Raw genomic sequence first — 15,998 nt, 5'->3', positions numbered from 1 at the left:
GACGTAAATTATAAACACCCTCAAGACCTCTACAAAGAGAATAAATGTTTTTTGAACAGGGAAGCTCATCTGCATTAATTTGTCCTCTGCACACCCAGTAAAGAAAAAATATATATTGAATCTAATCTAACCTAAGTAGCCTAGATCTGATCTAATATAATCAGGAACTGGTTTTAGGGAAGGTAGAATTGAAAGGACTTTTCCAACAGGTGTGAGATGGGATAGGCTACATTGTGACCACCACAAATGATTTAGGGTTAAAGTGCTTGGTGGTCAAGGCTACTGGTAAATAGCCTAACCTACTATAATATCTGTATAGCAGCTATCTTTATTTCTATTGACTATGTATTAACCTTACATAAATGTATTTATGCTTAGATTGTCAGTCCCAGAAATATTAGCGGAAAATTAACATTAACAATAACAATAACTAAACTTTGTGAGAGTGGCACTGGCTCACCACTTGTTTATAAAAAAGAGAAGTTCACTGAACCAGTGAAACTGTAGACATAATATTGTTGCCTGGAAGCATGTTTTGATACCCACCTAACCTTGTAATGTAAGAGATTTAAAATACCATGAAAAACATGTTTTTTTTTTACCCCTCTTTTACCCAATAGATAAAGTCTTTCGAATGATGCATTCAGTGACATTATTTCCATCAAATTCATTCTATCTTTAACCAAAGATATTTGCAATCCTCCCCAAATACTGGACGTAGACAACCAAACTATTTAAAAAATATCATTATGAAAGTATGGCTCAAATTAATATCTTAACATTTTACAGGTACATTCATGGACCATGCCTTCTGGGCCATTTTGTACCTATGAATATTTCACCTCACCACATATCTTAGTTGTCACAGTGGAAACATTGTGAATCTACACTTCATAATAATCTTAGTACAGTCAGAACACAGCCAACATTGTTGTTTAGTTAGTTCCACTAATAACCACAAGGTGACACTTAAATATTCCAGTCTAGTACAATGGCTGGTTGGGTTTTACCCTTTCGGTGTATCCTGCTTTAAATCCAGTGAAGACATGCATTTTAACATTACAGGTGCTCAGCATTACTCTAATCATTATCATCATTGTAGATTGACTGTCAGCATAAGGCAACAAACACAACACAGATTTAGTCAAAGATATGATCTTGGTTTCATTTAGTGCTCATATGCAATATGTTTATGTGTATACACATGTATGCAAATGTAATCGTAATCATGGTAATTTCAGTATGTAAACTGTGCAATGAATGAGGCGTACAATAAAATGAGTATTTCATTTGTGTAATAAATACGATTTCTCTGATTAACAGAAACAAAAACAAAGTCATTTCATATTAAGACAGCATAGCTCAAACCAGTGGGAATGTGTTCAGAATCAGCATTGAGACAACACATGCAAATCTTCAGTAACTCTTAAATAAAAATCTTCAAATAAAAGTGAGTATGACTAAGAACGCAATACAGTACAGCAAACGATGGCCATTGTATTCTACCAGACATACATGACGTGTCTGTTAAAACAGTGTCTCAAATCAGACTACCAGTGTAGACACAATCCCATTACTCCAAGTTAACGCAGGTGTATAGCTAAAATTAATTTGAGTACAGCAACTGTCCATAATTTGAAGCAAAGTCATATGCTAATACTGCTGATTACATTCTAAACACTGTGAAGCAACACTAATATTTCAACAGTAGATGGCAGTAGAGTCAGACAACCATGACCCCACAGACATTACACTTGTTTAAGACAGGTCTGAAGTTGAAACCACAAAGTGTAGACAGTGGTTTTTGTATGTGTGCGTGTGTTCTATTCATAATTTTATATATATATATATATATATATATATATATATATATATATATGTATAAGTCTATTCATATATAAGTTATTTAGACAGTAGGAACTCCTCAGGCAGTCACAAGAGAACTGGTTTGAGTCTCAAGGTTTCATAGTTTAGTTTCCTTTGTTTTTATTTGGATAACTTGCTAATAACGCGGATCAGGGCGCCGTTCTCGTCCTTGAGCCGCTGGTTCTCACTCTTCAGCTCAGTCTTCACCTGCAGAGAGAGGAGCATTGCTAAGGTCACGTGAACAGGAGAACAGCATTTTTAAGGAAGAGAACAGGCCCAGAGAGCAGAAGTGCATCTTGGAAGAGGGAACAGAAATATGACTGGGACAATGATTATACCTAAAGCTATATTCAGTTCTGTTTGCTTGAAGATGTTTGGTCACTTTTAGTGCAATGCACTCGCTGGAATCTCTGAAACAACCTGTCTGCTGTAGGCCTACGGTATAATAGATTTACAACTGCAGCTACACTAGCATAAGTAGTCTTATTCAATGCTCTGCAGTGTCTGCTGTTTAGGCCTTTGTCTGCTAGCATTGTCCACTGAGCTTTTTTTTGTGTCTCACTCTTCGCAATGGAGTAGTCTGTTTTTTTTCTTCTCAGATAGACAGACAGTTGTGCCTTTGTGCTTTCGGATTCTGGTACTTCATGTCACGAATGGAGTAGAGTGGAGATAGAAGTGTGTGCCCTTAGGACATTCACTGCATCGACACCAGGATTTGCTGTGAAACAGTGCAAGTGTCATTGTCTACCACACTCTCAGTCAATCCTCTTCCCTAATTAAACATACAGATGAAGCTTTACCCATTCTAGCAAGGTACGCACACTTTTCACAAAATATTACTGACATTAACTTAGCTGACAAAAATGCCAAACTGTCCTTATGCTTGATAAAAGCCAATTTTCAGATATGTTTGGGGAAGTCAGAGTATATACATTTCCTTTCATTCATCTTCCTGCTGATTCCAACATTTGAAAATCCCACACACTGCACTGTGTTTACCTTATGATGCAATGATGCATGCAACCCTTCAAATGATTGAATCACTATACTTGGCTGCCCTGTGGTAGACAATGAGCTCTGATAATGCTTGGGAAACACGAGTGTCATGATCAACTACTGTGAGAACTGTGCTTTGAACTGTAACATAACAGGAATCATACCTTCAGCTCATCCTCCATCTCTGATATCTTTTTCTCCAGAACGTGCTTCTCCTAAAGAGATGGATGGATCAGTATCAATTATCTTCAGCACATAACTGAAGATAATTATCGGGTATACAGCATGCATGCTCAGGTCTAGTTATGTGAAGTGAGGGGGATATGATGAATCGAGGGTGATGGGGAGGTCAGACCAGTGGAGGGAGGTAAGTTGATGGTGCATAGGACTTAAGTGTATATAATGGATGAGGGGGTGAGTCACCGGTGAACATGGATGGTCATAGTCCAAGGAGTTAAGATCTATAGAGAAAATAGATACCCTTTTCTGCGTCTCCATCACATTGGACTTGGACTCAGATATTTTACCCTGTTTCTGAAAAACAATATCACATTTACATTTAGTCATTTAGCAGACGCTTTTGTCCAAAGCGACGTACAAGGGAGAGAACAGTCAAGCTCAGTTGTGATTGTGCAGCCAGAATTCACCATGTCTGTGAATTCAATCTATTGTATATACACGATTCAGTCAAACTCAGTTAAAGAAATTGATGTGTCCCCAATTCATTATGGAAAACATGTCTTAACATAATTAGATTATACGTATATAAAATATGTGCATTGCTTACATCAGAGATGCTTAAAATAGCCACTGATATTTCGGGGGGGGGGGGGGGTTACCTGTGTGGCCCTCTCCAGTCGGGCCTGGATCCTTGCCAGCTCTTTTCTGCTGTCCTCCAACCTGGTCTTCAGTTTCTCATTGGTCTGTAAAGCCTGCTCGTACATCTGCAAAGAACCAAGTGTTTCAAATGGCGATAGACAGCAGCCTGTTTTATTGTGGATTTTATACGAATAGTAAAAGACATTTGCAACTGGAGATGATGGTTGAACAAAAGCTCGAGGAGACGACAGCAGATTGAGATCATCTGGAGCAGACATCAAAGCTCCTTTGTCTAGTGTAGTGTAGTCTACACTCTACAGAACTGAGGTGCGTTGGTTGAGGACCGGTTTTTACTTCATGTGGATATAAATGGAATTGATGATGTTGACCAAAATTCCTGGTAAAAATTCAGACTCATTAGTTGTGGCCAGTTTGAAGACTGGTTGTGAGGTTTAAATTCAGGTCAGTTATCAGGTTGAACTTGAAGTGTATTGCCATGTATTTTGACTGCAAAAAAAATGTATGACAATGTTTAATGTAATTTCTTTTATCCTTCCAGCCTTCACTGAGTTTCGCTGAGTTTGCCACCACTAGCCTGTTGGCAGTCTTTAAAATGAAAAGCAAAGACCAGACAGTTGAAGTGAGAGAGGAGTGGAGGGAAGCAAAGTGCCAAGGGGTGCCGACAGTCGTACTGTATGAATTCTGATTCCTTCCATGTATTCAACAAAACAGAAACCATAAAGCATTAACTATGGAAAATCAAGGGGTGAGTCACTGGGAAAGGTCCCAGGTTTCCAAAGCAATGTCCCATTATCCTGAATTTATGAAGCCAGATGACAATCGTTTTCTCCAGGGGAACAGTCAGCATGGCTAAATGCAGATTAGCGGATGGTTCGGTGGTACAGTTTGCCTTTTGCAGTACTATACCTTCTTGTAGTCCTTAGGGTTGGTGTCATCCGCAGCCTGGCCCGCTCCCCTTGCGGTGTTGTCCCTTCGAGAAGAGAGAGGAGTGGCCCGTCCGGCTCCACTGGCTGAAGAGTCTAACCTGTTGCACAACCCAAATGCCCTCTTATGTGTCTTGTGGTCATGAGATTCATGTTGCAAACCTCTATCTGCAATCATTGGAACTGCACTGTTTCATTGGTGAGTGTTCATCATTTTAATGCAGTGCAAGCTATGATGCCTGTTTAAACTCATCAAATAAGGGATCTCTCTAACTTGTCAGATTACTTACATTTACATTTAGTCATTTAGCAGACGCTTTTGTCCAAAGCGACGTACAAGGAATTTGCATTTTAGGAATAATACATCAGGAATACAACAGGAATATTTAACTTGTTGCAGGTAAAGTAGAATCAAACTGAACTTACTTTGATTCTCTTTCATGCTGGAAAGAAAGTAATTTACACATGATTAATAAGCAGTCAATGTTCAATAGAAGTTTATACACTCTAGTCTATGCCATGCCTAATAATAGTGAACAATAGAAATTAGCCAAGAATGGTGGAGCTTTATAATTGACTGGCTGGATTTAGTGGTGACATAAGTGATGAGTTTATAATGGCAAAGCATTTCCCTTTGATGTTTTCCTAGTATACTGTTGATTGCATGGGCACTTGGCTTCAGTGGATATTGACTTAAGCATTAGTGAGTACTTACACAGTGTCTCTGGTAAGACTTGACAGTTAGAAGATTGTTATATGAGAATAAACTAAAGTTCTGGCCCTACCAGAACCCTACCAGTCAAGTAAAAGACAAGGCAACATCAGACTGTTTGAGACATTTCTGTGTGTATATTTTCTCCTCTCCCATTCAATCCCACCATTTAAAAATAATTGTCACAACATTGAATGCATCACAACATTGAATGTGTTACAACAATGCTACCTGCTGGACCTGTAAGTCCCTCACCATCCATTAGATTTCAATTTAGTAGGTACTTAGTGAAGTCCCTTGTGTGCATGATCTGAGCCGCATGGCTTAACATCCTGTAGTAACACTGCTGTGTGCATCATTCCTGGAGGCTTGTATCGTGAGGAGTCGACTCTATGTGGGGATGCAACCTGGCTTTGCTTGTCAACTGCAATAGTCTGTATCAGGAAGCAACAGCCTCTTTCTATTTCATTCTCTCTGTCACTTAGCTTCACAGACACAGTCTCACTAACTGTTTCATACCTCATGTCTTTTTAGCCCCTCCTCACATTTCTCCCTCTCTCTCTCTTTCTCTGTGTAAGCATTTGAGCCGCAGGAAATAACCAAACACATCCAAAAAAGGTAACAACTTCTAGAGCTGGCGGATGGTCAGAGCGCTGTTGCCTGCTCAGATTAGAGGTGTTTACAGGGCTCTGCTTCATAGACTATAAAGGAGGAAAGCAAAAGGGCTTAAGAGAGGGAAAGAAGTTTCCCTTACAATGAACCAACTCATATTGTTACAGTATTACTTAAACTACAGAACATTCAGCACCTATTTAAGGTGAAGTTTTAGCCAGATGTGCATCCACGCAATGTTGTACCGTAAGAACGTTTAAAAAGGACTGTGAGGTCATGGCTTGATAAACAGATAACATATTGTACTATATTTGTACACGCTGGTATTGAAACTATTAAAAACGTCTTGTGAGTGTTATGCTCTCTCCACAGATACTGCCCAGAACTGATATTAACCGTGGCAGACAGGGTGAATCCCAAATCCACACTTTTCTGCTCTGGTTCAGTTCCATTCATCCATACACAGAGGGGGGCAAGACACTCAAGGTGGCTAGCCCTGTTCAAAATCAGCTGCAGCCCTAATTTGACCCACCTGACTTAACTAATCATGTGGGGGGGGGGGGGGGGGGGGGGGGAGTGGAATGCACATCTGAATACTAGAGCCAGGTGTTATTGATCAGGGTTGGAAACTCAGGTGTCTTTGACACAAGTCATGTCGCTCTATTTAGTAATTCTTCTCTGTATAATTTCAAGTTTTCATATGTCATTTGGATTAAGCTTGCTTGCTACTTCATGCAGTAGTTATTTATATTTACTAAATTTCTCAATAACCTTATGCCTAGCTAGGTAGATTTGTATCAGTTATTTTCCATTGTATTGATTGTTATAATGTTTTAGCCGTACAAAAAATACTTAATGTAAGACATTACATTACAAAAGGAATCTTACTGTCATGAATGCTGTTTGTTGCACTGCAAAGAGCTGAATTAGAGAGTGAAGAAATATCCATGCTAGGACATCAAGCGCTATCTCATGAGGGCTGATTAATAAGACAATCAGTAAACAGCTGAAGTCCCACGGCCACTTAGGAAACAGACAGGTGAAACTATTCGAGCACAATAATTGCTTAAGCTTGTCCAGTTTCTGTAGTCGTCAAGCGGGTTAAGGGAAGAGAAAGAGAAAAAAAGAAAATGCCCTCTGAACAACCCTTAGCCAGTCTGGAAGAATGCTTTGTCCATGAGAAGAAAATTGAAGTGTGAGGTCATGACATGAACAATAAAACTGCGAATTCTTTTTTTTAACAGCAAGGGTCTGGCTCTCCGGTTGTCCTCAGATATTGGGACTGAACAGTGGAGCGGGTCCTTCGTGACAGAGATGTAGTTGACACTGGCCCCTCGTCATGCCTGGAGCGTGTGGATCTCAAAGATGCAGGAAAAATTGGTGGTGGTAGGGGAGACTCAACTCGGTGGAGGGAAGAAGAAAACCTTCACAGATATTGCAGGATCCATGTGCCGGTTGTAGGTCATGGGTTTGCACAGGACCTGTGTGCTCTAAGCCTCATTAGAGCATCTGGTACTGGCAGTAGTAATGTTAGGGGGAAGAGATACAATGACAGTTAAAAAGATGGAAAATGGAGAGCAGATTATTTTTATGCAAGACCACCTGCTGGCTTTTCTTTCTGGACTGAGGCCAGCAGACCCGATTTTCTAATTAGGCTCTCCACAACCAAGTATGGCAGTCATATGGCTTGGCACACATCCCCAGGGAGTGAATAACAGCTTATCTTTGGCTGGAAAAAGATACGTGTATGTGCAGTGAACACACACACACACACACACACACACACACACACACACAAACGGTAACAAAAATTCCCTTCTGAGTGTGAAGTTCACTGGATGCCAACCCATCATCATGTTGACAGCCTTAACACTAAGCCTCCTGTAATTTTCGTTAACTGTGTAAGCAAGTTTGCCCAACAATACCACTCTTGTGGTTTCCCTCCCTGTTGAATAAATCTGTGCTTTCGGGCTCTCTTTGAGTTTGGCCAGCTTCAGCCTCGGTTCTCTGTCAAACCTCTGTCCCCTCCGAGCAGCAGCATATGGGATGTGTTCAGGGCTGTCGTGCCGGCCTGGCTAGCGCTTCCCAGTGGAAAATGTGAGTGTGTCCCAGTGGAGCGGGGCAGGAATACAGCACTGTAAACACTCGGACAGCGTTCCCATGCAGCTTCTCCTGGCCTGCTCGTCTTCTCCTCACAGTCTCCTGTTCCCCTGTCGCAGCTTACATAAACAGTGGGAACATCTCTTTGCAGGCACACAGTATCAGCATAAATGTATGTAAGTGTGTTTTGGAGACTAGTTTGAGTTGTTTTTTTGATTTGGTCAGGGGAAGTGTGTTTGTTTTTGTTTTGAACTACTTTGAGGAGAGGCTTGTGTGTCTGTTGAGATTCTAAAAGCAAAGCCTGATGATTTTTTTGGGTGATCTGAGCTGCTGTTAAATTCTGTTTTGAACATTTGCCCTGAAGGAATGCTTCCTCTTGTTCCAGTAAAATACAATGTAGTTGTGTCTTATCAATTGTTTTAATCTTGTCGTTCATTTCCCGTCCTCTCTTATCTCTCAGCTCACTTTGACACACACACACAGATAGCGAGAGACGGACAGAGAGAGAGGGTTTGATATTGTGGTTGAAAAAGGGGAAATATTATTCACGCTGTAATTAGATTGATACAGACTGATACAACAGACAACAGACTAGACTGATAAATGTCAGGTCACACTCAAACTTAAATGATCAAGCCATTGTCTTTTTCAATTCCGCAAGATTAAGTTTGATCACTGTCATATCTACATCCCTTGAGGGGATTCACTGTATGCAAAATAAGAAACTTTGAAAAGTCATCTCATGATCTCATGATCAAAAATAACTTTTCCCAGTCATTTTGATGACAGATCACATGACAGATATGTTGCAGAACCTGAATATTTTAGTAGGAGAAACTATATTGATTCATATTTTGATGCTGTTGTTTGTAGTATGAGCTTTGACACACATCTTAATGTTAGCAGAAGTTGCAGACAGTCAAAAAGTCTTATTGTGACTACTATTTGTCATTCATTTTAAAAACTTCCATTGTAGTTGTGAAGATTGTGCTTTACTAAGGCCTATGAATGAACCTATGAATAAAATCTTAGATCGGCATTAAGCTGACTTGCTTTGAATGTATAAATAAATACACTCCGCCATGTCTTCGATGGGATGCATGCATAAACGTATTGCCCAGAAAACTGACATCAGCGCTATGCCTACATAGTCTTTGAGGTTGAATTGTAAAAACATCTCTCTTACCCTGCTTGTTCTGCTGCTTAGGGGGGCAGGCAGGTCGGAGGGGGTCCTCCGTGCGCGGGTCGGGTCCCTGCTGCTGGACGACAGAGTTGACATGGCTACGGGGTCAGGCAAGGGAGGCGTGTGTCTCTAGCATGGTCCAGGAATCGTTTGGTGGGAGATCAGCCAGCAGGCGGTGAGTCGGTGGCGATGTCCCGAGTACAGCACAGAGACGGCGCTGCAGCAGCAGCAACAGGAGCCAGGAGTGGAGATGAGCCGGAGGTCCTGCTGCTTGGCTCCTGAGGGGACTACTGGTTCTTCCATCCGAAAGCCCTGCCCTGTTTCCCACCTTTCAGCCTCATATCTTCCTGCCCCCTTTTCTCGTCCTCCTTCCCCTTCTCAGTGTCTGTCCTCCCCCTCTCCCTCTCCCCCTCTTTGCTGTACGACCATACAACCACCCACCCCCCCTCCCTCCCCCTCTCAGTCACTAAGTTACACACACACATACTTCCTCCCACTCACTCACTCTCATCCACACAGGATTACATAAAACATCCTCCTGGCCAGCGCTCACCACTTACTCTCTCTCTCTCCGCACAATGAAGCAGGACAGTGGTTATGAAACTACTCTGTTGCACTAGATGTTCTTGCGTGATTTTCACTTTCATTTATCTGAACTCGTTCCCTGTGACCCCCTAAGACAGTCAGATGTAGATAGTCTATTCGATTGAAGGCAAGGTGCTCTACCCCATAAAAGACAATCCATGAGAATACATTCTGTATTGAACCCTAGGGCACATAGTGAAGGGTAGCAGGGTATTCTCAGTCACTGGATGACCTCACTGTTTATTTATGGTTGTTCAGTCTATCCTCTGAGTGATTACAAAGCCTCTTTTCATACACATTACGATGCAGATTGGTCTATAGCTTGATGAATGTGACAGGTTGACCTGTTACTTACTACCAGGGTCTACCTGATGTGAACATATCTGGTGAAGAGGGTTTACTAAAATATAGCAAATGACTTCGCTCTCTTGAGACATGACCACAACCATTTTGTGAACAATCTTTTCACTTTAGGCCCACACAGTAAACGGTATCTGTGACAGTGCTGCCCTCCTCTGGAGAGGCAGAGTGGTAGCAGTGTGTGTACTATAAACACCAGTCATTTAACACAGTGTACGGGGCTTCCAGGAACTGTACAACCTCAGACTTCATTAGGGAAATGTCTTCTCAAAAGGTCATGCAATGAGCTAGCAGCTGTTTGATTAATAGTGTCACGCTGTAGCACAGCATAGTGTTTCTTTGCCATGGAACAAATGGAAGCGAAAGAAAGACAAATTTTACACAATCTACCCTTTTCAAATAGGAAAAGCTATTCTCTGGCCAGTTGAATAGGAAGCTTGAAGTGTCTGTTTGTACACGAAGAAGAATTTGAGGATTACTGATCAACGGCAACAATTCATAATCTAGGAGACATTTCCACTGGTGGCTCTTCATTTCTATCTAGACACTAATCTTTCCACTGAATGGACTGTGCGGGTCATATGGCAGTGACATGTGAACAGCTGTGTCTGGCAGCAGACGGAGACGAACAGTGCGGCCACAAATAACCCTAGGGAAGACGGGCTTGAGTTTCACTCAGAAGGGACAACTGCACGTGGGGTACGGGGGACGCATGAAGAGAGGAAGCTCTCACAGCGGTTGCTCCCTCGCTGCCCGTGCCTATTTGGCACGAGATGTGGCTTGCGGAGTTTGCCCAAATAGGAGAAAGTAACTGCAGTTACAACAGTTGTTGTGGAAACAAAACGCAAACTATATATACATCTCTTACAGGCCTGAATGAGGTAAGATTGGCTGCCACACAGCAGTATTCAGAGCTGCCGCCAGAAATAGCAACGTGGAGACAGTATTAGTAACAGGGAGTGGGGGAGGGTAGCAAGAGGGCTGTGATATGGGCAATATAGGCCACAACATTCGAATGACCACCAAACAAATGGTACAAAACATACAAATTAGCTTTATTTTCGAACCTCAGGGAGATTAAAGATAAAATCATTACAGTTATGATAATTTAGGCTTTTTCTGCCGACATTTCCAGTGATTACAGTTTTACTCATATAAATAGGTTGTTTTGTGCATTATATTATTTTTTATGTTCTTTGAGGCAAAACTCTCATTTAAAAAAAATCTCATCTCAGGGTAACACTCACCCAAACAAACATGACAATTAAGGCAGGGCCATTATCTTGACTAAGAAAAAGAGTTTCTCTTGAAAACAAACGTAAAAATATTGTTTATTTGTTTGCCTGACATAATTTCTAAACAAATTATGATTAGCATGTATCAAAAGAAATGACTGATTCAGCCATGTTTGTTTTAATGTTTCATTATCTTGCTCTTTTGAAAAAGCGCCTTATTTTGTAAACTATTCAAACTCTGCAAAATCATCTTCATCATATTCCGCATCTTCTCGTGCCTCCTCTGTGGTTTCCTCCATGACATCTTCTCCAAATTCTTCTACATTTTCTGATGGCTCATATTTAAGTTCCTCTTCAAAATCATCTTCAACTAATTCCTCCTCAGCATCAGCCTGCTCATCAACAGAGTCCTCCTCAAAATTGTCCTCAGTAGATTCTTCATCAAGTTCTGATGGTTCCTCTGTAGTGTCGTCCACAGAGTTATCATCTAAAGAACGTTCTGTCCCTTCTGCCAGTTCTTCTGTAGTTTCATCCTCTTCTTCTTCTTCTCCTTTTTCTTCTTCTTCTTCTTCTTCTATTTCTTCTTCTTCTGATTTGTCTTCATCTGCCTCCTCTTCCGCTAATTCTTCTGTTACTTCCTCAGCAAATTCTTCGTCGTCGGCTTGTTCTTCTGCAATATCTTCTTCTGTCACTTCATCTACTGTTTCTTCCATCTGATTTTCTGTGGGTTCCTCCACAATATCAGCTGATTCTTTTTGCTCTTCCTCCAGTGGTTCCTCAGAAACATCTTCTGGCTCTTCTCTGGTTGTTTCCTCTACAATGTCAATTGCTTCTTCTGCCTCCAGTGTTTCATCAGAAGCTTCATCTATTGCTTCCTCATCAGCTTCAGCTGCCTCCTCCATGGATTCAGTTTCTACTACTGCCATCTCCTCTTCATAGGCTTCCTCGGCTATTTCATTAGGTGTTTCTTCTGCAGCTTCTTGGTCTACCTGCTCACTAGGTAGCTCCTCGGGTTCCTGTAAAGCAGAACATAGCCAATTTAGCAATTACATTTAACACACAAAACAGTACAATATACAACATGTAAACTGTAATAATAAATTAATAAAACTACTCATGGTGAATTTAATTTGCATCTACAAAAACTGTGTATGTGTGTGGGTCCTTCATCACCTGGCTATGCACAGCAAGCAATGGGGTCTCCAGGTCAGCATGGAGGCTGTGGGCAGGGCTGAGTTGCTCTGATATGCTCTGCTGTACGGTTCTTAGTTGCTTATTCAGGGATTTCTTCCTCTTCATCCGCTCCATCACCAACAGGCTCCTGGTGCACAGGGGTAAGGGGTACAAGGTCAACAGCTGCAAGATTTCTAGAATCATCACGTTTAGGCCAAAAAGTTAAATACAGGTTTTGTGATAATGCATTCTTCTTAGATACCAATCCATCATCATGATGCCAGGCTTCAAAAGAAATCAGCATGTGCCAATGAAGATGTTGTTAGTGTCTGTGTTGTAGCTAGTGTGTTAAATGAAAGAGGTTCTCCCAAGTCCAGTTCATTTGCTGTTTTGTGCTTTTGTTCTCTACATACTTTAGTTCCAGCACCTCCTGACCGTTGGACTCGAGAGACGCCTGCTGACTAGAGAGAATTTCTTTTAGGCTATGGATGTCATCGGCCTGCCCCTGTAGCTGCATACTCATGTCGTCTACAGAAACGCCATGCTGGTCGAGTTGGGATGCCGCACTGGTGATACTGCTGGAGATGCTGGAGATGCTGAGGGCAAGCTGGGAGTTGGAGCTCAGAATGTCACTGATGCTCTGCTTCACCGCCTCCAGCTCCTTGCTTTGGTCCGTGAGAAAGTGCACTCAGTGCAGCCACTGACACTCCATCTGCTGCAGGTCTGCAATCTTGTTCAGCTCTGTAGTCATCTCAGTATGCAGGGCCAGCACCTGAGCAACGGAGGTCCGAATCGTCCAGTTGGCTCGGTAGCTGTCAGGGCCATCTCTGCCTGCTTCTGGGCCTCGGGCTGTGCCTGCTCCAGAGCCAGCAGCCTCTCTTCCACATGACTAATGCCATCCAACTGCAAGAGGATGACATAGCTTAAAAGTTGCTTTTCAAAAGTTAAATAAAGAATCCTGAGAAAATGGCTTACACTATCACAAAAATCTTTCTTTAAACACCATGGCAGGCCATGGTCATATAGGGAAGAATCGCAAGTAAGTGCCAATCCTCAACCGGATTTTATGTATAACATGAGGGGCACCTCATAAAATGTGTGGTAGTACTGATTGCTTGAAATATACAAGCACATTGTACATTCCCATTGGAGTGACATTTCAGGTCCTTCCAATGTGATGAGTAGCTAAGCAGTAAGAGGATCCCTAGGACAAGACCACTATTAATGAGCAAGAAACCCCACACCATTCTACTCATCACACGTGTAGTCAACCACAAGAAATACAAGGCATGGCCCACCAATACTATATTAAATGGTAACATAGCAACCAGATAGTCTCACACATTTTACAGAATTTCACAAAGAATACACATTACAGAATACTACATTACAAAATAACTCAGTAGCCTACTCAAAAAAAAAAAAAGATGTCATGGGACATATTTGGATTTCTGTACCCTGTAAATAATCGCAGAGAATAGACTGTAAAATAGACTTACTTGTGTGTTCCCTGCCCCATCATGTTGTTGGAACTTAACAAACTTCCTCTGCAAGACGTAACGGTTTCTGCAAATCGTCAATGGATTGTTGCTGCTGATAACAGAGCCAACTGAGAAGTGGACCCCCAACGACGACCACGAATAACAAAAAGCACAGAAGAACATAATGGTTGCGCGGTTTACTTTTGACCACCGGTGGATCCAGCACAAGAGGCAACTTGATCCTCCTGTTTGACGTTGTTTTTGACCTTGCGCTTACCCATGGTGTTGTCCGGCAGGGAACACTCCTCGTTACAGTATAGTATGTAGTTGGTGTAGTGTGTAATGTTCGGACAGTCCTGTCTAGTTATTAGCCTTTTGTGAGGTCCTGGTCCTTCATTGGTTTTCAACAATCACCGGTAGCCCAGCGTTTCAGGAGGCGTGGCTCGTGGGTGTGTGTGTGTGGGAGCACGTTGTATAGTTAGGGCCTGTACGAACGTATTTGAATAACTGTTATTTGATGTTGCTGGTGCACATTTGAATAAGACGACAGTGATCTTCATGCGTGGCATTTATTTCCTGCGCAAGTGGACTATTACTTAAAATGCACAGGTTGTATGAGTGTGTGTGAGTGATGAGTACCAAATAAAACGAGAAATGTCCAAATGCATCATGTTTCATGTTCAGTCAGAAAAGCGTAAAGGAACAAACTTTGAATTTTGAAGGTAGCCTCGTCATCATCTTTTAAATTGTGTGAAAATACAAATACATTTTACATGTCACACCACCTCCATCTGCTGGGTATAAATTATCGTTGCACTGACTGCTATCAGCAAACAAATCACAAAATGGCAAAACAACACATTTACCTAGTACAACGCTACACTGGACTATATAAATCTGTGGTTTCAAGGCTGACATGGGTCCACGGGTTCTATTTGTTACATACACAGGCATACATTTGAATAGAAAAAGCACACAAATTTCTTACTTTAAAGTATTTTAACAATTTCATAGACGTTTAAAGGCCTATGGCTGATATCATATGTCAAGAACTATACATACAATCTGATCTATACTGATAACCCTCTGCTCTGCAAGAAAACCTTTCTGTAAATGCAGTCTCCTGTGTATCAGTATCAAAATAGGCTATGGGAATGGTGGTGTTAGGCTACCTCTAGGAAGGGAGTATTAGTACAAATTAATTAATATGAATGGAACAGTCTTAAAGTTATTAACTTAATAGGGAATTAATTTGCATTCTACAATATTAAAATACACATAGACATTAATTAATGAGATAATAGGAAATGATCAAACTAGTTGCATTACCTACCCATGATGTAATTTGCGTTGCTCTTATATTCCGCTCAAACCACGCTAGTTTGACATTTAATTTTAATTTTAGATTGTACACTATCTTAATCTAACAGATGGATAATTTGCGAAGATTTGAGGCGATCTGTCGATTCCCATCTTGCGTTAACGTTAAACAGCATTTTGTGAAATCCACACATGGCCTACGTTGTTTAAGCAGAATATCAGACACATCTACATCTAGTTATGAAGCAGAATAATGAACCTGAAGTCGACCTATAGCCAAGGAAATACGACAGGAATACAACTATGCACACCACACAAGTTCAGGATGTGTGCCAGCCATTAAACCTTAGCAGAATGTCTAAATCAAATAACAAAATATGGGATCCCAGAAAATTTCAATTTGCTCCGTGTAAACTAACCATTGTATTTTAAAATATTTTAATTAGTGCTGTCAGTTTAACGCGTTATTAACGGCGTTAACGCAAACCCATTTTAACGCCGTTAATTTTTTATCGCGAGATTAACGCGATTTTTTTTTTTTTTTTTTTAGATTAACGTTCTTTTGGCCTCGCAAACTGTGTAGTAGGCTAACGTTACGGTTTGCGTGAATGG

At 41.2% G+C, this 15,998-nt stretch overlaps 2 protein-coding genes across 3 annotated transcripts; both read right to left on the bottom strand.

Annotated features, from left to right (window-relative positions):
- Positions 1-1,278: 1,278 nt before the first annotated feature.
- LOC105895864 (protein phosphatase 1 regulatory subunit 12B-like) lies at positions 1,279-9,513 on the bottom strand. Of its 2 annotated transcripts, none has more exons than XM_031568235.2 (7): positions 9,236-9,513; positions 5,052-5,068; positions 4,609-4,726; positions 3,702-3,806; positions 3,343-3,396; positions 3,027-3,077; positions 1,279-2,073 (listed from the first exon to the last, which is right to left on the bottom strand). In XM_031568235.2, the coding sequence occupies exons 1-7, from the start codon at positions 9,326-9,328 to the stop codon at positions 1,987-1,989; spliced, it is 525 nt and encodes a 174-aa protein (XP_031424095.1). In that variant the 5' UTR covers positions 9,329-9,513; the 3' UTR covers positions 1,279-1,986. The 2 variants fall into 2 exon arrangements, with proteins under 2 accessions (XP_031424095.1, XP_031424096.1); XM_031568236.2 differs by lacking the exon at positions 9,236-9,513 and adding an exon at positions 6,838-7,053.
- A 1,698-nt stretch (positions 9,514-11,211) lies between these two features.
- On the bottom strand, positions 11,212-14,699 carry LOC105895970 (glutamic acid-rich protein-like). The gene is made up of 4 exons (XM_012822683.3): positions 14,085-14,699; positions 12,999-13,488; positions 12,586-12,733; positions 11,212-12,428 (listed from the first exon to the last, which is right to left on the bottom strand). The coding sequence occupies exons 2-4, from the start codon at positions 13,106-13,108 to the stop codon at positions 11,640-11,642; spliced, it is 1,047 nt and encodes a 348-aa protein (XP_012678137.2). The 5' UTR covers positions 13,109-13,488; positions 14,085-14,699; the 3' UTR covers positions 11,212-11,639.
- Positions 14,700-15,998: the final 1,299 nt, after the last annotated feature.

Source organism: Clupea harengus, chromosome 5 (genome assembly GCF_900700415.2).
Source record: "Clupea harengus chromosome 5, Ch_v2.0.2, whole genome shotgun sequence".
NCBI lineage: Eukaryota > Metazoa > Chordata > Actinopteri > Clupeiformes > Clupeidae > Clupea > Clupea harengus.
This window is presented reverse-complemented; position numbering and strand designations above follow the sequence as displayed.